The 23,664-nt window shown below is 37.6% G+C and overlaps 1 protein-coding gene and 1 long non-coding RNA gene across 4 annotated transcripts in view; one reads left to right on the forward strand and one right to left on the reverse strand.

The window, feature by feature from the left end:
* Positions 1–23,664, reverse strand: part of POLR3B (RNA polymerase III subunit B) — an 87,423-nt gene that overhangs the window by 31,914 nt on the left and 31,845 nt on the right. For all 3 annotated transcript variants that reach the window (XM_068943992.1, XM_068943983.1, XM_009680017.2), the window contains 8 exons: positions 22,434–22,595; positions 18,849–19,049; positions 17,419–17,581; positions 15,136–15,289; positions 13,115–13,189; positions 12,233–12,331; positions 8,598–8,725; positions 1,234–1,443 (listed from right to left, as the gene is read on the reverse strand). In XM_068943992.1, the coding sequence (XP_068800093.1) occupies positions 1,234–1,443; positions 8,598–8,725; positions 12,233–12,331; positions 13,115–13,189; positions 15,136–15,289; positions 17,419–17,581; positions 18,849–19,049; positions 22,434–22,595 (1,192 nt within the window). The remainder of the gene's footprint in view (positions 1–1,233; positions 1,444–8,597; positions 8,726–12,232; positions 12,332–13,114; positions 13,190–15,135; positions 15,290–17,418; positions 17,582–18,848; positions 19,050–22,433; positions 22,596–23,664) is intronic.
* On the forward strand, positions 13,375–19,271 carry LOC138067306 (uncharacterized). The gene is made up of 4 exons (XR_011141183.1): positions 13,375–13,758; positions 13,935–14,057; positions 14,647–14,759; positions 17,191–19,271. It is a non-coding gene; the product is annotated as an uncharacterized lncRNA (long non-coding RNA).

Raw genomic sequence — 23,664 nt, forward strand, 5'->3', positions numbered from 1 at the left:
TTTGCATCTTATTTACAATTAGAGGCAGCCAAGAGCTTTCTAATAATCCTCTGTTATTTTAGCTCATTTGAAAGATGGTCACGGGCACATACAGTACATCTATATCTTTAGATTATGTCAAGTAACTCCTGACAAGCATCACAGCTCTCCCTGTAAATGTTACCAGTCTACCAGAAAAGAAAACATTCAGTTTTAAATCACGCCTGTTGTTGTTTTAGAACAGGAGGCATAAATTAAATGTGGCAGACACTAATGCCAAAGATACATGTCTAGGAATGCTATTATTGCTGCCTAGCAACTAGGAGGAAGGGTGTGTATTTGGGGAATAAACTCGTGGAAGAACCTGATTTTAGCTACCCGAAACTAAAACTAATTGGATTGCACTGCAATGTTGCATCTTCCCTGAAGGGAATTTATTAAAACCAAGAGAGAGGGAGCGCGAGAGAGAGAAGAGAAACTAAGTTTTCAAACAACTCTCCCTTAACACCCAGCAGCACTAACATGGAATTTTCTTGAATTTAAGAAGTGGCGAAGAATTGTGGAGTGTGACTGACACAGGTCACCATGACACAAACAAAGATTTCACTTAATTACCTTCCATTCAGTGATTACGTACTTTTACTTAAAAGACCCTCAGCTACATATATAATTTTTAAAAGGAAGCAGATAATTATTTTTTCTTTGAATAAATAATAGTATTGCCTCAAAATAATTTAGTATTTTCCTTCAGGGCATCAAGTTTATAACAACACAAAACACCACATGTTCCCTTCCTTTTCTGAATACGTTCCGAAGTCTTATTTCATCTATTGCTTTCAATATTGGTGAAAATAACGAGACCTCTCTCTCTGTCAGTAATGAAGGAGGCTCAGGTAACCATCTAGAAAGCAAGCCCCAGACAACAGATTATCTAATACGTTACATTTTATGTAAGCTAAATATTTTCAGAAAAGGATCGTTTATCCTTTGCTATTTAAGGTCAAAAGCTAGCCATTTGTTCTTATAATACCCATAACTCAAAAGTTTATTCATATATCGTAAGCATGGAATTGCAGCCAATCACTAGCACGCAGAAAACAAACAAAAGCACCAAAAGCAGTTTTTGAATTCCATTTCTTAGCTGGAGATGTACTGTTCAAAACATCAATAAAACTGATTATATGAGAACATCGTGAGACAACAAGATTATTAAAGCACACATTAGAGAAGTGGGAAAGAAGAGATGGTTCTTACCTCTGTCCAAAGAGGCCTTGTTTAAGACAAGAGCATCTTCGATATCATAACCACTGTAACTCATGACGGCAACTGTGGCATTCTGTCCAGCAGGCAGTTTCTCAAAATCTATGAGTTCAATTGTTTTTGTTTTTACCATCGGCTTTTGTGGATATGCTAAAAGATACATAAGAGTATCTATCCTGTTCCTTTGATTGTATCCAATAGTACCTGTATGGCGGGAACCAACAGCCTGTGAACATCAGTGAGCTTACTAGAAATGTTTTAGCTATCAACTACCAAATTAACTAAAATCACAAACTGAGGAACCTCATCTAATAACGAAAAGTCTTCAAGAAAAGCATGGGAAAAAAATACACAAGTGATTGAACCAAAACAGTTTTACATTATTATATTTAAATAAAGCTTTAAGTGGTCACTTAATTTAAGCTTCCAGAATGAATTTTTTTACAGGAAAATCTGAGTATCAAGACAAAAACAACAAAAAAAATCAAAGTAAAGTCCTACATGACTGAATGGAATTAATTTTTTTTAATCATAACCCCAAATAACGATACAAATACAAAGTTTGTTTTCACTGCTCTAATAGCAGTAAGGTTAGGGGTTTTTTTTTCTTTCTTTCTTTTTTTTTTTTTTTTTTTTGGAGAGTGATGAAATTGTATTCCATAGATCTGATCCAAAATTCATCAGAAGCAACAGAAAGGCTCCCATTGAGTTCAAGAGGAACTCTGGATCAAGCTCTGTGTCTTCCACATCATATTTCCTTCCTTTTTCTGGGCAATAATTAGTTCAACAGCAGCCTGTGTTAGAATGTCACAAAGCATGAACAAAGCATACAGTTAGCAGCAGCCAACACTGATTTACTTTCTGAAATTAGAGGCGTCATTGCTAGAAAGACTACAGTAGAAGTTCACTCACAATATATTTGTCTTTTTACATGAAATTAATTTTAAATTTACGGTTGAGAATTCAATCCTTTGTATAGACCTCCCAGCTTGAGACTGAAATTTTTGGCCCTGTCCCATCAGACTGCCAAAGTGTCTTCTGAAATCTGAGGAAAAAATAATTAACACCCAGCAGGGAAACATAAACTGTTGTGTAGCAGAACAAAAGTAAAGGCAATCATATGTTATTACAGTTTGCTGTACCAGACCGATGCTATGTCTCTAAGCAATTAAGAAATTAAAATCTGAAAAGTTCAAGTTTTAACTATGTTGAAGTTTTAAGTACCGAATCTTTCATAGCATTTGTGCTTAGGAGGTAAGACTTTCAAAAGGATTCCTTTCCTTCAGAGGCTGGTTGTTTGCAGGGAGAAGTCAAAGCAGTCGGTATATAATGAAGATTTTACACAGCCAGAATATAACACAGCTAAACACAAACCTGCTCTTAGGGAAGGCCAACTTCATGTTTTATACGCAAGGACCTGCGATTTCCAAATGCCTGCATTTAAATGTCAGGAAAAACAAAATACCTAAAACCAGTCAGGATCACAGGCAGCGCCGAAGACCTACCCTGTCCTTGGTGCTAAGCTCCTCTTTCCTAAACCACCACTCCTCTAGGCCTGACCCTTCCCAAGGAGGGAACAGGGAGGTATCTCAGCAGATAATGTCCAAAAATCGGCTCTTTTTAACTGGATTGCATGCACACTCTTGCGCTCTTGGGCTTTCCTTCCTTCTAGGAAGCGGACTTGAAGCCACAGGCAGAGCATTTTTATACGCAGAGGAAGTTTGGTACAGCTGACAGGCTTTACTTGTCCCTTGCTTTTGAACACTGGCTTTTCTATCTTTTTCTAGAAGGAAATCATTTATCCTTGAGCAGTATTTTATGTTTGCAGTAAGAAAGAAGCTGGTAGGGCCTAAATCTGTCAACACTGACGACCCTCCCAGTAACCTCTCCTACTAAAGCCCACCACCACCTGAAGGTCTTTTTTTTTTTTTTTTTTTTTTTAACCTCTGCCAGTCCCTCAGCCTAAGCATTACATGTACTTTTCATTATATTTTAACAAACAAACTGTTTTTCCCACTACACAGCAGGGGATATCTACTACCAAATGAAAAACCTCAAAGTTCTAGGCCATTTTCTCCTCTGTACCTAAAGTAATCTGTGTGCTTTCAGGGTAGGCTGCCTGCTGTGGAGTTCATGTGAAAGCTTTAAGGTTAGGTGCATTTTCCTGTAGTTGAGAGAAATCTTCTCCTGACTATACCACATCAACTTACTCTTTTGAAATGCTTGCAATTTTTTTTTTTTTTCTCCTCGGGGATGCTTACACGCTGTATCTGCTACGGTTCACTGGTCAGGGATACTAAGACAGGACGAAGTCTGGAGTGTCTGACCATAGCCAAACTTGCCCTTTTCTCGTCTAGTAACAATCTGAAGAAGTTCCCTATATGTCAAGGATTACAGCTAATACCTTTACATGTTTCAGGTAATTCAAATGAGCACGTTATTGCTCCCTCAGAATAAACAATGCTTCTCGTGTTTCAAAGGTGGTATTTCTATCAGTGCTTCAGATAAGCCTAGCTGAACTGTTACTGTATATATCAGACCAGGAGCCAGGAGCGACTAATGACATTACTGGCTTTTTGAGCTTCATTACTAAACTGTATTCACGCAATTATTCAAGAGTTGAATGCTGCAGCACATCACATGGAAAACATGCGCATATACACAATGGTGGATATGCCAGCAGCAAAGAAACTGGTTAGAGAATGATTCAAAAGCACAAGTGAAATAAGTTATCCAAAAAGCATGCTGTACGTCAGCAATATTTGTCCTTAATTGCCACAATTTAATAGTTACACAAATAATGCCTTCTCTAGTCTGGCCTAACAAGCCACAATCTTAAACCATAATCTGCTTATTTAAAATTCAGAACTCCTCTGAAGACTCGTGTGTTGGGACAAGACGTCTGCGTGGGCTGAAGTGAAGGAAGTCACTAGTTTTATTTCTGTTTTCTCTCTGAAAGAACAGAGCCCTTGTTTGCTTCAGCCAAACAGCCAAGCAAAAGTAAAGTATAAGTAAACTTCACTGTAACAAACCCTGTTCACAATGACCCACGTTTATAATCGTGCCAATGGCAAGAACCAATTTTTCTCGTAGGTAATTAGCCCTGCTTAAAGCAAAACCCACAAGGCTGACCTGGATATAACAAAGATCATTTCTTGCTTTTCTCAGTGCTTAGTATACTGTGAATACATGTGTACATTTTTTTCTTTTTTCATTTCCCAGCAAGTTTTTTTTTTCCTTTAAAGTGTCACTTGATCCTTGTTCAGTGTGAAATAATAACTATAAAAATAGTATATATTGATATTTAGCATAAGTGGGATATTCTTGTTATTCTGATAAGACCAGCTTCCAGAACTCGCCAGGACAAACAGCCAGAAAGACTAAGCATTTATCTAATTCCCCAGGGTATTACTTACAGCAAAATTAAATTGAACAGTCAAAATTAACAAGGGTACAGAAACTAATCAATGTCAGATATGAGCCAAAAGGGCTATTATTGCACATGCCAAGAGAAGAATTGCTGTACTTCTCTATTCACCTTGATTTCACCACAGATTTTCTACTCTTCTGTCCTTTTGTATGAGCAGGAACCAACAGAGAAAGGGGCATCATTTTTAAAGGCTGCACTGAACCTTGCAGAGAGGCTACAACTCAGCTCATAGGGAGTTTCATTTTAAAAGTCTTAATTGATCTGGACATTCAGTATTTCAAATACTCTTTTCACCGTAGAAAGATTAAGAAGTCAGTTAAAAAAGATTACGGGTAAACCGGGGGAAGAGCACGAAAGTCTGGCTCATTTCTGTCTCAGCACTTCTGTGCCCGCTACTGGGGAGAGAAGAGCTGGCACAAAGCGAATGCGTCGTAGAGCACAAACGCTATTCCTCAAAGACTAGCGGCAGAACTGAGCCCTGGCCACAAAACACCCAAGTCCAGCTGTGAAGACCAGTAATAACCGGTTTTGCTTTGACGTTTGCTTAGGTTCCCTGCCAATAGGCTAGCTGTAAAAATTTGGGAGTATTTTAGCTCTCAGCCCACTGGCAAGCCTTTCACAACTATCAAAAATCCACAACCCCCAGCACTCCGTTCCTTGAGGCACATTTGTCTTCTCAGCACAATTTTAACACTTTCAACTAGTTACATCACAAAGCAAAAGAGCATATCAAGGCTTTTCCTATTTCACTGAAGCAATGAAGATGCAGGTGTTACAGTAAGAGGGCTTTTTTTTTTTTTTTTTTTTTTTTTTTTACTGTTAAAGAATTTGCTTCAATGTAGACACCTGCAGCTAAGCTCTCCCTCATCTCTGCACCCCCTAAGCATTTGCTCCTCTTCCACAGGTTAAACAAGTAATAGTTAACACCCTAAATGTCCTTTCCTTACTGTGACTTGCGTTCTCACATCTGTGTAGGAACTGCAGTGCACAGTTGGGCTATGAGAGCCTACAGCTTGCTTTGTGCACCCACACAGGCGTTTCCACAGATGCGCATGTGCGTATGCAATATGCTGGATTACCGGCAGCAAAGTGTGTGTGTTTTCTTTTCCTCCGTTAGGCTTCTGTATAATTCTTCATAGTCACAGAAGTAGAGTATGTAAATTGACTGAGTTTCTATGTGTTACTGCAGTAGCAAAGCCCCACCTAAAATTATTTCTCTATTTCAGGAGCCTTCGATCCTTTTAAACAGTGTTTTAGCAACGTATAGACTGCAAACAATACAGGTTCTCGTATTTTAATCTTGAATGGTTCTCTGATTCTAAGCATCTGACGTTACCTTTGCACTGAAACGTCAACCCTCAACGCGGGACCTTGGCAGTTGCAGGTGTATTTGCTACCTAATCTTAACGTTCTCTCAGTCTCACAGTACAACCTGCAACATACGGCAAATTTTCCTGTGCTAAAACAATGTGAGCTTGCATCCTTTCACTGAAATCCAGTTTGCTTGCTAAGCACAGCCCTAGTCCTCCAGCAAGACGATTCATTCTGTCCATGAAATGGAGATATTTTTCAGTACTATCCTGTAGAAGCAGTCATATTGTAATACTTAACACACGTCAGTGATACTGGATTAGCGATCCCACTGCAAGCACTGATCACCGCCCTTCATTTAGCTATGTCTTCATATCTTTCCCTACGCTTGATGTTTCCGGAGAAAAAGAGAGCAAAGACCCTGCAAAGCTATTAGTACAGCTCCTTGAAGTGGTCAGAGGGGGTCAGTGTTGAGCAACACAAGGCCCTCCTTTCCGAGCGGGCGCCCCTGGGCTTCCTCCACGTCCCCAGCATTTGACAACCTAGGGAGTGACACAGTGGACTTGAACATGAGTCTTTCCACACGGCCACGTAGACCCATCCCCTGGTCTGCAACCTGGGGATGGGGAAAGAAAGGGAGAAGGGTGGACGGTCACATAAGAACAAGCACTTGGGGTCTGAAGCGCTACTCCACATCTCTTCATACATACCAACAGAAAAAAGTATGTGAAGTATGTGCAATCTATTTCCAAAATATCCTCTAGGTCTCATTTGATCAGCAGCTGTATAGAAAAATCTTTTCTGCTCCTATATATTGCCACGTTTTTTTTTTTTTTTTAAACAGTTATTACTAACAGGTTCAGGTGTTTGCAGATACTTCAGGCACAGCAAAATATAGCCCAGGTCATGTGCCAACTTTTAAAATGCACTTTTATCTAGCTGCTTATTCTTTGAGTCAGGTGTTTTGTCATAACAAACTGAAACAAAGGCTTTTTTTATTGCTCAAGATATTCAATGGCTTTTGTGTTCCTAGCGTCAGCAGGAACGTCAGAGGATTGTATCCAAGGAGCTAAATGTGCAAGACCTAGGGTCAAAGCAGCTGAATACACCAACCTCAGAAAACACAGACAATGAATTGCAAATGACACTCAAAACAAAACGGGAAAAAAACCTTCACACAGAAAACTACAAAAGAACTCCACAGATACTGAATTGGCTTTCTGTACACACTGATCCTGCTTAACTGTGTGTGGTAACTAACCAAACGCTTTGAGACTAATAGTCATAAAATAGAGACTCGGGGGTGGGGGAAAGATAATGGTGTGGGGGAGAACTGTAAGGAAAAAGATTGCATCCTCCTCTTTCTTTTCTTTTTTCTTCTTTTTCTTTAAGGCGGGAAACGCATCTGTTGCGACTTTCTGCTATTTTGGTGCGCTGAACATGACAGTTCAGCACAAGGCAGTCCCTCTGCTTTTAATTGTGCTGGAGAAGCCTCACAAAAGGTGCACTGTTTCAGCTTCGGGGACACAGCACAAAACAAATGGTTTAGTAAACCTAACAGAAGCACTAGTTTTTTTGTGACGCAGAGTTCTTCTACTGTAGCTCTCAACTTGTGAGCAAGCCATCAATACAAGACATAAAACTGGCATGTACAGCACCAGCCTGAATGCAGCTGTCTGAATTGATGTACTGCTGGTCAGGTTCTTGTTGGGACTCGCTCTGGCTTGATCATAGGCCACATGACTTAAGTTGCTTCAGTACTGAGAGAAAACGCTAGTGCTAGTTTAGCTACGTACTAACGGAAGGATTAGAACTTATCTAGTGTTAATTACCCATCACAGCAAGTTTATAAGATGGTCGAGTTTTTTTTTTTTTTTTTTCAAATGACCATCTATTGCACTGTGTAAAAAGAATTATTAAGCGATCAGGAAATTAACTTTATTTCAGGCATTTTGCTGAGAGGCCATTAATTGCCCTCTTCATCCAAAACAAAAAAAGCAAAGCTAAAATATAGACTACTGATGGGGGAAGTGGTCCAGTAACGAAACACACTTTCACATTTTGATTCCGCCATTCCATAACTTCAATATAACTTTTTTTTTTTTTTAAAAGGACAACTACTCAATTATTCAGGGAAAGTCTCTTCTCTCTGCACTCTCTGTCTCTCTTTGTGAGAACACTTTTTTACTCTTTTTGTTTGGAAACTCACAGCACACAGCAGCATAAAAAGAAAAAAAAGGAAAAAAAACACCCCACACTCTGCCAATCCTCCAGCTATGCTGAAAACTTGAAAGTCATGACAGTTACCACAAAAAAAAAAAACCCTAACAAAAAACAATAGTGCCCCAGTTTCTCCAAATTTTCCTTTGAAGTATTAAGACCCACAAACGTGGCCCTCCATTTTGCAAAACTGGTTAGCATTCTTTCTTTTTTTATTCCTTTTTGGATTTTTCGAGGTAATTTCTCTTTCCTTTCCCTAAGCTAAGTATGCTCTTTTACTCTTTCTAGTAAAGTTTTTAAGTGAATTAGGTAAGAAAGAAGTTCTCTGCTTTGTCACTTTCTCTGTATAGCTTCAAAAACTAGATAACACTTCAAACAGGAATCAAAAAACTCTTACCCATTGCTTGTTTCCCCATGGCACACTGATAAGTATTTCTTGGGGACTGGTTGTGGTGAGGATACGGAATCAGCCCAGCACAGACACCAAGAAGCGTGAAAGGCTCAATCTCCAGATGTGTTGTATCTCTTAAAAGAAAGAGCATCAGTTACAACAAACTTGTGAACTCCATTTCATTTCGTTTAGTAGTACCTCATAATACTATACAATCTAATTTACCCTTGTTCAGGAAATCGTCAGTCAGTAAGACCTCAGAGTGTGGCTCTACTATAGTCTTTACTCAACTTTATTTTGGCTTTAGTGGTTCCATAAGAAGAGAAATGAGGGAGGCACAGAACAAGTACGAAGTTCCATCACAGAGAAAAAGCCTTTAGGTAACAACTTGAGGGGACTCAGCAAGACCATAAAGCATCAGTTGATACAGTAAGTCACAAAAACGTCCTTAAGGAATGTCTTCTCACGTCATGAGAGTCCTCTGCATCAACTTACCTATCTCGGAAATCTAGGAATTTGCAGGGGAGGTGGGAGAAGGAGGAGGAAGACAGATTCAGGTATTGGGGAAAAAAAAGGGGGACATTTTAATTTTTCAAGGTCAGTAATATAATGTTAGTCAGAGAGAAAACATCCATGTCCAAACCACATCGAGTGCCATGTCTGATATGGCATAAAAAAAGCACTATTTGTAAAGTTCTGTAAGTACTTTGGAAGTGGTTTTGTTGTTAAAAGGTGATATTGATGAGAAATAAAATGACATAGACAAGGAGTAAAGACTGAGAGATGAGAATACAATCTCTTCTATCTGGCATTAGCTTCAGAGGAGAAAGTCCATGCTCAGTAAAGATAACTAGATCATAGCGTGCACTGGGATGCAGGTGGAGTGACTAATAACTAAGGATAGAGTATACAACGAAGCTAGGCTGCAGCAAGTCTGCTTTTGAATTCAAGAGAGGTAACTAGGAAATGGAGAACTTTGAAATAAAGATAATTTAAAACGCAACCTACATATCTTTTATGATGTTCTGGAGTTATTAAACAGAGGTTGATTTTAGGTATACGTTGCTTTTCCCCTACACCTAAACCCCCTGCGCTGTTTGAAAAGCCCATTTTCAGTGCTCAACTACTCTTGCAAATTTCTTGGTATTTTTTGGAATTAGTTAAATGCATTAATTTGATTACTAAACTTTAAGACCTTGCAAACAAAACGACTGGAAAAAAAAAATCTTTATTATGACAACACTCAAAAGATGTCAAAGCATCTCAGTCTCTAAAAGGCTGAGGGAGTACTCTTAAGTACATACAGACTAAAGACAACAGGGATCTGTAGAAACTTATCATAAACAATATATGTACTGGAACACCAAAACCCTGAGGAACAAGCCTAGTGAAACTAGCTAGCAGTCCTAGATACCTGTATAAATTATGAACGTGCTTATATAAATCTAAGCAAACTAAAAATCCCCTGCTGGCTAGAGGGCAGCAGCTATTTTTCTCCCCTTGAAAAAAAAACAGCTATGCTCAACGGAGATCTGTCTTAATAAAATAAAAGTGGTAGAATCCCAATTGCAGTGAAGCAATTCCAAACTGGTCTCAAGAGACATTAGTAAACTGAGAGCATGGACAGCAGTCCCATTCTGCAGAACTTCACAGAACTACTGACACTGTTATTGATGATTAAAAAAAAGATGCTGCCTTAAGAATACACTGGAAATGAAGTTAAGAACGTATTCAGAAGGCACTAGTGCACGCAGTTACATACACATTTTCAGATAGGATACAATTCAGCACAAATATTTTTCCATTGAAGTCAATCCCACTTGAGGAAGATGCAAAATAAGCATATCCTAATATCTAACAATGTATATACCACAGTGTTAACGAGAGACTATCAAAGTTTACAGAGCAGTCCAATTTCCGCAATTCAAAATGCCACCGCCAGAAATGGACCTAAGAAAGGAAGGCAACCTCATGAGTTTGAAAAAAAAAAATAATAAAAAAAAGTTACAAATGGATAAGGAAGAAACTGAACACATTAAAAAGAGTCAAATTCTCCAAAGAGAACCACTTAATTGGATTGGAAAGGTAAAGAGAGGATACTGTAGCTAAAAGAAGCCTACATTACAATAGCAGGAATGTTAATAGGATACCTCACACTAGTGGATCTTATCAGCTGTATCAATATAACAAGTTGCACCAACATGGTTGCAAGATGATCAGCTGGGGGAGGGTGGAAGCAGAGAACCAACAAACCAACACCAAAAGGTAGGGAATATTATTGCTAAATACAAAGAGCAATGTGCTCATAAGGTGCAAGTTCAGATACTTGTGTCACTAATAATTACAAGGATTTAAGTTAAACAAGTGTATGAGCAATACAATAATCTCCTAAACTTTTGGCAGTTATCTTGGGGTCATTTCCTCCCAGTGGTCCACTGCAGGTCCATTGCCTCCCCTTTTTATTTTTAAGGGAACAGTGATTTCACACAATCCCCTCCCATTAATCTTCCTTACTGAGTCAGGTGTCCTATAACTTAAATTTTTCAGCTGTGATGCTTTGTGGAGGTTATTTAACTTCGGCAAAAGTGACAGTAACTGTGTATGGTCCTCTTTGCCGATGTGTACAGGAAGCCAGCCAAGGGCATGCAAGAATAATTTCTTTAAAGTGACAAAGTCTTCAAAGGCCTGGGCAGGAGGAATGCAATTTCATTAGCAGAGTGAATGCATTTCACCTGGCAAAGGTTAAAGACACTAAGATTCTCACCCAACTCCAATGAAACTTCTATGCTGTATTTTCAGTAGCTTCTGTAAGCGCTTGACCAGGACATCACTTTTATAAAATGCATTTTCTGCATAAATCTACTGATCAAACATTTCATGGAGTTAACTTCTGACATACTACATGCAACCTTCAGTCGGTAAGATATTGTCAGAGCAACATTAAAAAAAAAAACAGTGAGGAGACTGGAGGACTTAAACATTTAGAAGAATCCTTCCTTAAACGGGGGCTCTTTGATCACAAGCAGTCACAAGCTAGAAAAACAAAACAAAGCACCAGATCTTCTCAAATAGCAAGAAAACACAAAAATCTTGAAATCTTTCTGAATGAAAACTGTGTAACAGGAGCGCATTTAACGTACATGGTAAAGAATACACAATATGATACAGATGTTCTTATCAGGGACTATTATACAAGTGAGAGTAAAAGTGAAAGACTCATTTCAACAAGCTTTAGACATTTAGTGTCAGATGGTTGTCCAGGATCCCTCTACAGTCAAATGAAAGAGAGAGATCATCGTTTAACAGGTGGAACCATTTGCCTTCTGTATTCTTAATGTGTACAATTACTTCTGATGACCAGTCGAGAAGAACAAAAAAGCCCCCTACACCCAGAGAAAGAGAGGATACACATTTTAAGTATTTCATATTTTTGTGGGTTAGGAGCAGGAATAGATGTTCCAAAAAACAAAAGCAAACCATCTTTTGTAACTATTCTTTCTTTACCTTTTTTCTGAGGTTGTTTCAACCATTAGCAAGGGGGGGAGGGAGTGAACAGTGACATGATTCATGTGCTTGCGTTTATGAGATTCATCCTATGAACATTTTTCCCATACCAGTGTTTAGCCTCAACACACACTTACTTATTAATTGTATGTTCATACAGAGCAATGTTACAATCATTTTCTTCATTCACATCCAAATATTCAACAAGGCCTTCGTGCAAAAAGTCTTCAAAATTCCTATAGTTAAATTAAAAAATTACACTAAAAATTATGGTCCTTTCTTACATTTCTGCAAAAATAAAATGGTATAATACATACATTAGAGGAATGTAATGAGTAGAAGTTGAGAAATGATTTTACATGAAAAGCTCTGTGGATTTTTCACCTTAAAAAAAAGGTTATTTTCTTTTAAACTGAACCCCCTTGACCCTTCATGCCCTCACACAGTCGGACTTACCAGTGTGACTTATTTGAACAACTAAGTAAAATAGCCCTATATGCACTCAGCATCACTGTAAAGGAAGCCAAGTATAAATGCAACCTAGTAATTTTTTGTGATGATTTTGCAATATGTTGTTAAAGATAAATCTAAATGCTTTTGTTTAAGTGTAGGGGGTTTTAAACATATAATACTAAAATTTTCCAGTACTTTCAAAACTAATTCTGAATGTTCTAGTTTAGGGTGGTCAAACTGATATTCCTTTAAAGCATCTGATTTTCAGTCAATAGAAGCATAAAATTTTATCAGGTCTCTAAATTCAGTCACTTGTGAAAAGATGGGGCTGTGCTATATATACTTATTCTATATAACCACCAAATTTCATAGCACTAAAGAACACCAAGACTAGACTCTTTCATTTCATTTTAAAAAACCTCTGATGCTTATTATTAATTTACATAGGAGAGCAGACTTCTCTACATAGCTAAACGACATTGTAAAACGATGGACTAACTGAAGTAGGTCTACATAATATTTACAGACTGATGTGAAGATGAATATAATCCACTCAAAATATTTACCTGTATCCTTGAGCCAGTTCTTCCATATGCTTGTTTGTAACTGCAGGTTTTTGCTTCTTTACAATTATATAGGGTCTACAATTAAAAAAAAGTTTTGACTATTACTTGCTCTAAAGTATGCACATAGCTAATCAATGCTAAACACACCCAAAAGTATGCAAGGAACACAAATTCCAACTTCGAGGAAGAGTTTTTTTTTTTTTTTCCTCCAATCTTTAACTAATGTTCTCTTTAAACTAACTTTTTAAAGTTTAACCTACACATTTTGCCGATGATTTTGAAAGACTTAAGCTTTCTCAATCTACAAAGCTAAGAACAGCATTAAGTTGTAGGGATATCGCAGAGACCTCATACAACACTGAGCAAACAGTTGTGCTCCAATGCCTGCATGCAAGAGTGCATTTTCCTGTTACTTACATGATATAGATACAAAGTACAGGCATTTGCTACAGGTTGCATCAGATGAATCCATAAATTTCAACAGCACATGGATCTCTGAAGGTTTCCTCACCGCAAGGAAACACTGACACAAAGGATGGCATGCGAGAATGAAACGTCAAGGGCTGTTGCTATTTGGACAAGTTGCTCTTATAAAGAGCAGCAAATAGCTGCAAGAGACTTGTGGAGTCTGCTTGGAAATCTAAGTAAGTGTTTGAAGACTAATGAGCACTTTAAAGTGGTTAAGAGGGGGGATATGAACAATTGCTGGGGTGGGGGGGAAGGTCACAAGGTAAACTTGGTAAACTCGGAAATCCATATGATTTCACTTGGGGTTTTTTGTTTGTTTTTGTTTTTTTGTTTTCATTTTGTTTTGTTTTAGTTGGAACACACATTGGAAGTTTTGCTGCATCTCCAAACCTGCAGAACGGCTGGTATTAGCCCTGACCGGAGAAGCAACTTCTCTGCTATTTAATTCGCTCCTGTCTCTGGATATATTGACCAGGTAATGATTAACTGACAGTTTGCACATAAAAGATTCTGGGACCTTTAGAATGCCTCAAACTGCATTCAGTATGCTCTGTTTGGAGTTTCAATTAATGAATAAGGTGGAATGTCAACAGCAGTTTTGACTATTACTTGCTCTAGAGTATGCACATAGCTAATCAACGCTAAAATATGCATATATTTATTAAGTGATTCTTAATTTCTTAAGGGATTCCAATTTCTTTTTTGTTAATCTGTTATGCCTTGTCCTTTAGGATAAATTATTTAGGCCTGGAAATGTTTTACTTTTAAATAACCTAGCACAGTGCAGAAACAATCTGACTGGAGTCTCTAGCCTCTAGTATAATACAACCTAATTTTATGCCTCAAAATATTGTTATATTCCACCCTTTCTTATTTTTGCCATCCAACTCCTCCTTGCTCTCCTCTGTGACATGACTGTTTTTCAGGCACACTCTCCATCTAATACAGATCTTAAGCATCTCAAGGCAGGGACCTTCCTTATAGGTGTGTCAAATTCCATGCCTCCTTATGGGGAAGCAAAGAAATAAATCAAAATTGTGAGAGATACTTCCTTGTTATTATAGCAAACAGGTATGCATCTGAGAAAACGTTGCACCAGGAGTAAAGATGACCTCTCTTGAGGGGAAAGAGCAGATTCTGATCCTACAATGTGGTATCAAAGCCAGTGGGATATTAGGTGAGTAGCTGCTTGTTTCTTGCTTCTGGACTGGGGTATTTTTATACAGAAAGTAAAAAAAAACCTTTAAGGACATGGGATATTATTGCAGATCAGGTTGATTTTTCTTCCCTTTTGTTTAGGAGATGGAAGCCACATTTTGTTCTGAGTTCTTTTTAAATATAATTTTTTTTTGAAGTTGATTGACTACATAGTATGTTTCTCTGATCAGCTGGCTTCGAATAAGGGTTATTTGAGGAGAAAAGAGATTTTCATGTCCTAATGAATTTGAATACAGATCACGTGCTCAGATTTGTAAGTGTGAAAGCCTCAGCCTTGTGTATTTTCAGTGCATAAAAGGCTGATTCTGATGAGAAAGTTCTGATGAGACGTTTACCTGCACAATCTCCCTCCATCAGAGGAAATGTAGACACATCTGTCAGAAAGATTTGTAGAGATGGAAACAAATTCGTTGATATAACCTGCTCGCCGCATTATCCGAAACGTGTTGACTAGTTTCTGATGATCTCGTATGACACCAAGGATGTTACCTATTCAGAAAGAGAGTAAGTTGATGGTACGTGTTTTGCATATCCAGAACTCCTTATAAGTTCTGGCTATGTCTAGCATGCAAGAATTACTTCCTACTTCTTGCAAATAACCATTGTGGTCATAACATTTCCCTTTTCCCCCATGGGAAGTTTCAGCCTTGGTAAGGAAGACAAAGTATTCTGTTAACATAAAGAATCTGCGTGGTTTTCAAATTAGAATTGCCTCTTCTTCCTCTCAATAAACATTTAAAAAAAAAGTGTCAGAACTTCAGAGATCATCAACCTATTTGTCTCCAAATAGCTTCTGAAACAAAGTGGTGCGCTTCGTTCAGCTCCCTTCCAATGCATTCCTGCTCACATGACCATTCATCAATTAGCGTACAAGCAAACAACACTTCTGAAGCCTGGAATTTCAGCTGCACTACAAATGGATCCAAGCCTGACCAAGGAACTGTTATGCTGGCTTGTCAGAAATTTTAAATATTGATATATCATACAATATATGATATAAATATTGATATATCATATATTATATGATATATCATATATATGAAATATCATATATTTAAATATATGATATTTTTGATTGAGGTCATCACTCTCAGCGGCACCAGAATTTCTCCTTCAGGAACTATCTTAGCAGGGCACTTTAGCACATGTTCAAGTATTTTGAGTCATGATCAACAGATGACAGAGTATAAATAATTTTTAAAGAGTCACCTAACTAAAGTCACCTCAGAATGTGAGATAAAAGCAAGTGCTGTGTTATATTAAACAAAACTCCTTAGAGAAAGAGCTTGGTAGTTTGGGGGTTTATAAGACAATCCAAATGGCTTCTATAACTTAAGGAATTTGTACTTAGGAGATTTTTTGCCCTCTTAGGTTACAAGACAGCCATCAGCATTCTGGAGTTTTTCAGTGTTAAAAACACAAACTAGTAGACTGAACAGTAAATGGCTTTCTTTCATTCGGTACTAGATGATGTACATTTGGGACCACAGCTGATCTTTGCTCCATACCACAGACTGAGCTTCTCTAGGGAGAGTTCAATTTATCTGCTCTATGCTCCCCTTTGGATCATAAAACCAAACAGAAAGATTGCATGTGGTTTCACTGAACCTTACCTTTAACATACTGTTACAGAACAGCAGAGCAAGGGATGCATTTTGGCTCAAGCGTTGCTTTTTGGTTACTGGAAAGAGGCAGGACTGAAGAGTAACTACTGTTTAATTTGAAAGTAAATGCAGAACTTATTCACGGTGAAAGACATTAAATACTAGTCCCTGGAAGTGGATACCGTTGACAAAAAGCTATTTTAAAATCATAGTTGTAGTTTTTAAACTGTCAGTATTTTGAAATCTGATATCATAGTAACTGCTGATTTAGAAAGGCTAAAGTTCAGTTGTAAAAGGAACAGGAGTGTGCAGATGCAAGGCACATATGCCAAAACATCCATCTAACAAACAAAGACAAGAAAGGAGATGGCAGCCTGCTCTCCAAGGTACAATTTTTTCTAACCATTCACAAAGCAAGTTGCCCTTTAAGAAGTAGTTTTTAAAGAAAACAGCATCGCTAAACTTTGAAGGCAATTAATGTTTTCTTTCTGTTTTTAAACACGCTTGCATGAATAGCTTTAAAAATATATAAAGATTACAGTAAAATGAAATATGCTCTGTGACTGCAGCTTTGAATTTGTAAACTGAAGTCATTACAAGTTTAGCAGTATCATTCTCTTTAAAAAGTACCTTGTGAAGAGCAAATCACTTGGTTAATGGCTAGAAAAATTTAAAAAAAGAAAGCAATTCTGTAAGAGATTATTCTGCTATCCTACGTATCTTTGTACCTATTCATGCAAGTGCTTAAAAACAGCACTGAAACTTTAAAAGACTTCTATTTCACAGCTAAAAATATCTGTGGTCAGAGTTTTGAGGACACAGCTTCAGACAACTAAATACCATCATCTGGCCTATCTCCTCTGTCCAACTCTGTCAACATATTTACTCAGAAGTTATCTACACATGGAAGATTACATCTGCGGTTCACCACACCCCAAAAATTGAGAGTTAGTCTTCAAAAACCGTCCAATGATCAATAACCAGTCGGAGTCACACTGCTAAAAAGTTCCGTACCATTAAGGAAAACAAGGAACACGTTTGGATATGAAAGTTCTTCACCACAGAGCAAGTTGACATCTTCAACTCCAAGATTACTGGCTAATTTAATAATCGGGCCATCTTCCATATCTGTAGTAATATGAGTCATGAGGGCAAGGTTTTTAACCAAACCACAAGCCTAAAATAAAAGTGAAAAATAAAAAGATCCATCAGCTATTCCAAAGAAAAAGTACTAATACTATAAACATCTTTTTCTTCCAAATTCTGTACTTATGAGGAACATTAAAAAGTCAAAGCCTAAGTGAAAGAAATGAGACAGATTAGCTGTATTAAAATTAGGAATAAAGAAAGGAAGTAATGTTCTAAACCACATTGAAATGCAATCTTTTAGCATTTAAAAACTAGTAAAGAACATAGATGATGAAGCTTAAATGATCCAAATGGTTATAACCCATATTTCTCTCTTCAGTATAATAGTTACTTAGAAACAGAATACTGCAAGGAAATTAATTCAACAGCATGAGAAAATTTGGACATTTGCAATACATAATCTTAGCTTACAAGTCTCCAAGATAAAACATGGCTAAAAATATTAATTATCCATAAACTGTAAGATAAAAGTGATGCTATTAAAATATAAGCTATTAGAGTTGATTGTTATGACTCAAGATAGCAAAAATTCTTATATTAACCTAATTTTAACTCTGAACTTTTTGTTCATTGACTTTTAAATGAAAATAAGATCAGTCTATTTGCCCCATTTGGGCAGATATTCCGTATGTTCTAAAATGAACATTTTTAAAACGCAAAAATATCCAAGAATCTTCTACAATGCAACTTTATTTCAGCTGTTTGATAAGACTAGCTCATCTTGATTACACGTTGATGCCAGAAAGTTTAGAGCTCCCACAAGGCTTTCCTCCTGGAAAAAACGATCGTCAGGATCAATCATTTGGTTGAAATAGTGGCATGATCTGCTTAAAAGGAAATATTTAAAGGTATTTTTTCCCCTTGAGCTACAGTAGTTTCAGTAATATTAATATATGTTTCCAGAAAAATCTAAGGTCAGATTGACACTGCAATTTCAAAACAGCACATTTACTACAAAAAAAAAAATGGGGAGGAGAGTTTAAGACTCATCTCTTTCAGTCCTAATCAAAAGAGAGCAAGTAGCTCTTCTGCAAAAATGGGAGACCACATATCGTTCTCAGCCACTCTGCTCAGGTAGGAGAAAAAAGGTAATACGGTAAGGAGGGCTAGAATGTAATTAGATGTCTCATGAGAAGACAAATGAGTTGTGAGATCAGGCTGAGGGTAATTCATCTCTCCAGAAACCTCCTCTGCAAAATTCTTCCTCTGATGGAAGATCATCTGCTTCAACGTAACCTGCGTCTTCATCCTTTTGGAGGAAGGGAAATATTGACAGCAAGATACAAGTTCTTTACCTCTCCTTCAGGAGTGTCAGATGGACAGAGCATCCCCCACTGAGATGGCTGTAGAGATCGAGGACCACTCACTTTTCTTGTCTTTTCAAATTGAGAAGAGATTCTAGTCATCATTCCCAGAGCAGATATATAAGATAAGCGGGACAATACTTGCGTCACACCTTGGCGGTCCATTTTGAATCTTTTCAGAGACCAATTTCCCTGTAAAATAAAATGAGTATCTCAGAAAAGTTAACACAGTATATCCTTGTCTGGACACTACATATCTTTTGCGGGTATTTTAGACTGCATGATATTTGAGGAGCTTGGTAAAACAAATGTTGCCCATTTATATAAAACAGCTTTCTAATTACTCACCTGCTAGTGATTAGATACTCGTATAGAATATTTTTTTTTAAGTTGAAATAAAGGAATTGCTATCCCAGCTCAGAAGAGACTTTTGCTGTAATACATTTAACCACACAAAGATTCTTTATCATCTGTCCCTTACAAGTAATTCGATACTCAACTTTATCTAAACAAAATTCTCTTCTGTTCTCCCTCTGCAGACATTTCTTTTTCTTCACAAGTTCCTCCCCTCAGAAGCTGGGCTAACGTCCTTATTGAGGTCTTTCGAGTGGAATACACTTGTTACAATACAATCCATAAACTGTTTCAGTTCTACTTTGTTCATGATTTGTTATTTTGGTAGAAAATATAGGTGTTTCTACTGGAGGAACTGGACAACAAAGTTGTCTGTACTTTCTTGAAGTCCTTTGGTTTAAGAATCCAGAGGAAAATGACTCACTGATGTGTCTTGTCAGAGAAGTGTGGGGTTTTTTGGTATCTAACCAGCTTCTCTGGTAGGATTACACCAACTATGAAATGCAAGATCTATGCATACGTCAGAGGTTTCATGTTTCAGGCCTGTCAATGCCAATATTGATTGTGGTTTTCATTAGGAGAACAGAGAAATCAGAGAATGTTCTAAGACAGAGTTATGTTTCCATGATAAGCAGATGTAATTATCTCTACCCGCAGCTAGGTTTTTAACCACAATCTAACTTAGCATTTCTGCAGGACCTTGAATTTTGGTGCTACACTTCTTGACTTGATGACATCTACTTCATATATGATTCCCAGTACCTTAGTCATTGGATACAGCAAGTTTCTGTCCCGTTTCCTATTTGCCCCCAGTTACCATGTTATTGATCAGTCTGAAGGCAATGAAAATCTCAGCGTAGCATTTTCCCCAAGATCACCTTCTGCTGATTCCTGTAACATTTTTGATAAACTCAGCCCACCACCACTAACAAAGAATTAGGAGCCTGCTTGCTGTATTGCACTGAAGTCATTTAGGGGGTAATCTGCTTGGCTTCTGTAATTATACATTAATAGTACAATCCCATTTTATGATGAACAGCAAGAAACCACTAACCACCCCAATGATTTCACTAATTTGCTTATATATTCCTGACTTAATTTAAGAGTCAGTGGAAGTTCCTTTCTCTCTGTGTTACGGAAAGAGGGAAAGCATAATGCCCAACAGTAAGGAAATCAAAAGAAGAAACCTGTCCACTTGCTCACCCTTCTCAGGAAGGCCTCACTCACTGACTTTCATTCTTAAAGGGCAGGGAGTTATCAGAATATGAAAGGAAGAATACGGTAAATTCATGAGTAGTTTTTCCTCACACGACAAATGATTACATCTGTAGCATATACTAGTATGCGGTTTCTTCTGCACTGCTCAGAAGATTGTGAAACCTCAAAGACTGGAAGAAAGAGGAAAGAGGAGGTAAAAACGCCACTTGCAGAAGTAACGTGAACAATTCTGTCCACTTTGGAAGCAACAGACTGATTCCTTCAAGGCTGTCTAAAAAGACGAAGCGGGGCCAGGGCTGCTGCAAGACAATCCCCGACAGAGAACTTCCTACTGAAAACTTCTACAAAGTGAAAGGTTGCACCCTCAGAGGCATCGCAAGATTCTGCAGGCACTGCAATGTCTATTAGGCCTGAAACGTTACTGCCTGACCTGCTCTGGTTTTCCAGGGTAAAAAGAAGGCCTATAGTCAATGCCATTGAACACCACTGCACAGTTGTGTAGTGGTGCTATGATCTCTTCTGCATGCTACTGGTGTAATTATGAATCTGCTGAGCTATTTCATGCTCTTTGAGGCTATCACCGAAGCATTCTGGTGAGATTGGAGATTGTTGTTTCCAAGAACGATTTTTATGGTATTTGCTTAATCTCTTGAATAGTATGCACTGGGCATTGTTCCTGAGAAATTATTTTCAATGCTTAAGAGCAGATGGTGTTTAACTGCTTATGCGGCAGTAAAAAGAAAACGTCCTAAGATAGTGGAAGAAGGAAGACTTTACAATACGTACTGAATAGTTTGCAGATTTATCTCTGTCAGTCCAAATGGAAAAACTGGCATCAGCTAGAAGAAAGCACTAGCATTTAGAGAAACAAATCTGTCAATTGTTTTGGTTATGTGCACTGTAGAGATTTAACTACATTTGGGGCACTCATAAAATTAAACAGTGATAAGCTTTAACATTGGGATTTGTAAGTAACAGACCATTGGTGGTTTTGGATGCAATCTGTGGAGTTAATTTTGTTTACAAGAACTGAAGAAAAATCTCAGTCTCATGCTGGCAAAAAAGCCCTCTCAAGAGTTCCAAAGATTAAAAACTGAGTTGCACAATTTTTACTAGCTACTAAAATACTTAAACTAATCTAATTTCTTAAAAAAATCACAGATGTCAAAGTGGTTTCCAAGCTTGTAGTTAGATTTCAGGAACCATTGCACAATTTGGTGTTGCAGACATGTAAGATAAGAGACAAAGTTAGTAATTTTATTTTTTGTTCTTGTCCGCTGGCACGAATGAAAATATCCTTTCTAGTAAAGGGTAGACACAGGGTAAAAACTAACCAAAATAATTATTTTTAGGCTTACTTACTGCAAAATTTTGGCAATAATGAGGCATTTAGCAGCTCTCCCTATGTTAAGTCAGTCAGTATCAGGTTTTAACATAGCAGGTACTACTACTTATGCTGCAAATTTGCTCTTACTACTCTTACTCTTACTTTATACATATAAAATTGCAGCCCTCTTAAAAGGGCTCAAAATTCAGCTTTTTTTTTTTTTGGAAATTGTTTTCCATTCGTGATGTGTTACTGCTGTTTTTCATCCACCTTTTGGACATACGTTGCAGCTTGACCCTGGATAAATCCAGATAATAATAATAATAATAACAAAAAGAATTATATAAGAAAGCAGAACCTGGAAGACAGCAAGTTGGATAAATATAAACATGATAATATTTTAAATGTGCTTGTTTTACCATTTCTTCACAAACAATTCAAACACCACTTTGAAACAAACGGTAAAATAAAAAGTGGTTTGATGATTAATGATCCTTCAGTGAACTCCAAAAGCCTTGCCAATTACAAAGTTCTGTAATTATGATCTGCAAAGAGTATTAAATAGATTTGCTTCTGTGACCAAAGATAGTGGAGCCATCAAAACAAAATTCATACTTTTCTGTCAATCAACACGCTGGAAAAAAATCTACATACTAGAACAAGACAAAAGTACATACTGTGGAAATGGCATTGACCATGCCATTGGTGATCTGGTCTTGACGCATATGCTTCACTACATCAAACTGAGCTGCTCGTTGCTTGGGGATTACCTGGTCAGCTATCTTTTTCAGTTCAGAGTTAAATTTTTTGAACAAATCTTCAAACAGAAGAGAAAGAAGCTGGAAATACAAAACAAATGAATTAAAGGAAAAACAATACTCGAGGTCTGGGAAATGCAGGGAAAAAAAACAGATATCTTATATTTGAAACTTTATACTTGTGATCAGTTGAAAAAAAATCCTCTTCGTTTCTTACCTGGTATATTTCTCACCAGGTTTTTGCTTTGTTAAAACAAAGTGTAATATAATAGAAATTATATCATAATAGAAAGCATATTAAAAAGAAGAATGCTCTAAGCCTACCCATTCATCCCTTTTCGGTTTACTTTGATTGTCCCTCCACGATACCTTAACACACCCATCCACCCCTATACTACCATTTATTAGTTGTTTTCCCCAGTCTTACATTTATCCAGCTGATCAGCCTCTTCCTTCCTGAAGTCACAACTTCCTGAAGATAAAACCCCTTAAACACACAGCCTTGAATTACACACATGATTTGGAGGCAAGAATAGCTTCTGTTCTGCTCTTGGATGGAATAATCCCAGTAAAGCAACAAGAGTCCCTTTGAGATATTTCATTAGTAAAAGAGAAAAAGGCTGTTCAGAGTGCCCCCTCCCAGAGGCTTTGTAAAACAGACAAGAAAGCCACCTGTAAGAGGCTGTTAGGGGAAGTAGTTCAGCAGCACAGGATTTAGATACAGTGCACAGTTTGCAAGACCAGACTGAAGCACACAAGGTGAGCAGATACCACAACTTCTGCACAAGCAGAACTAAGAGAGACTTTTTTTTGGCTCAGCATCCACCTCTGCTCTTGGCAGCTGACAGTACGGATCTCAGGTTATGTAGTCTGCTGCCTCATTCAGATAAACTTTTATCCAACTGCTTTCTGCAGGTCACATAATCTGTGGAAAAACAATCATACACCCATGGAGAGTCCTATACAGAGAAAGTTCTATACATACCATCCTCTTCTAGAAGTGCTATCTGCGAATTGCAGTGCCCTCCCACATCTCTCCCTAAAACAAGGGGCCTACAGAAGGGCCTTAAACAAAGCAGCTACTTAATACAGGTGAACTGGAAAAAACAGCAATGCAATTCTTCAAAAGCGTTATAATTTAAGCCAATTA

Source organism: Struthio camelus, chromosome 1 (assembly GCF_040807025.1).
Source record: "Struthio camelus isolate bStrCam1 chromosome 1, bStrCam1.hap1, whole genome shotgun sequence".
Classification (NCBI taxonomy): Eukaryota; Metazoa; Chordata; class Aves; order Struthioniformes; family Struthionidae; genus Struthio; species Struthio camelus.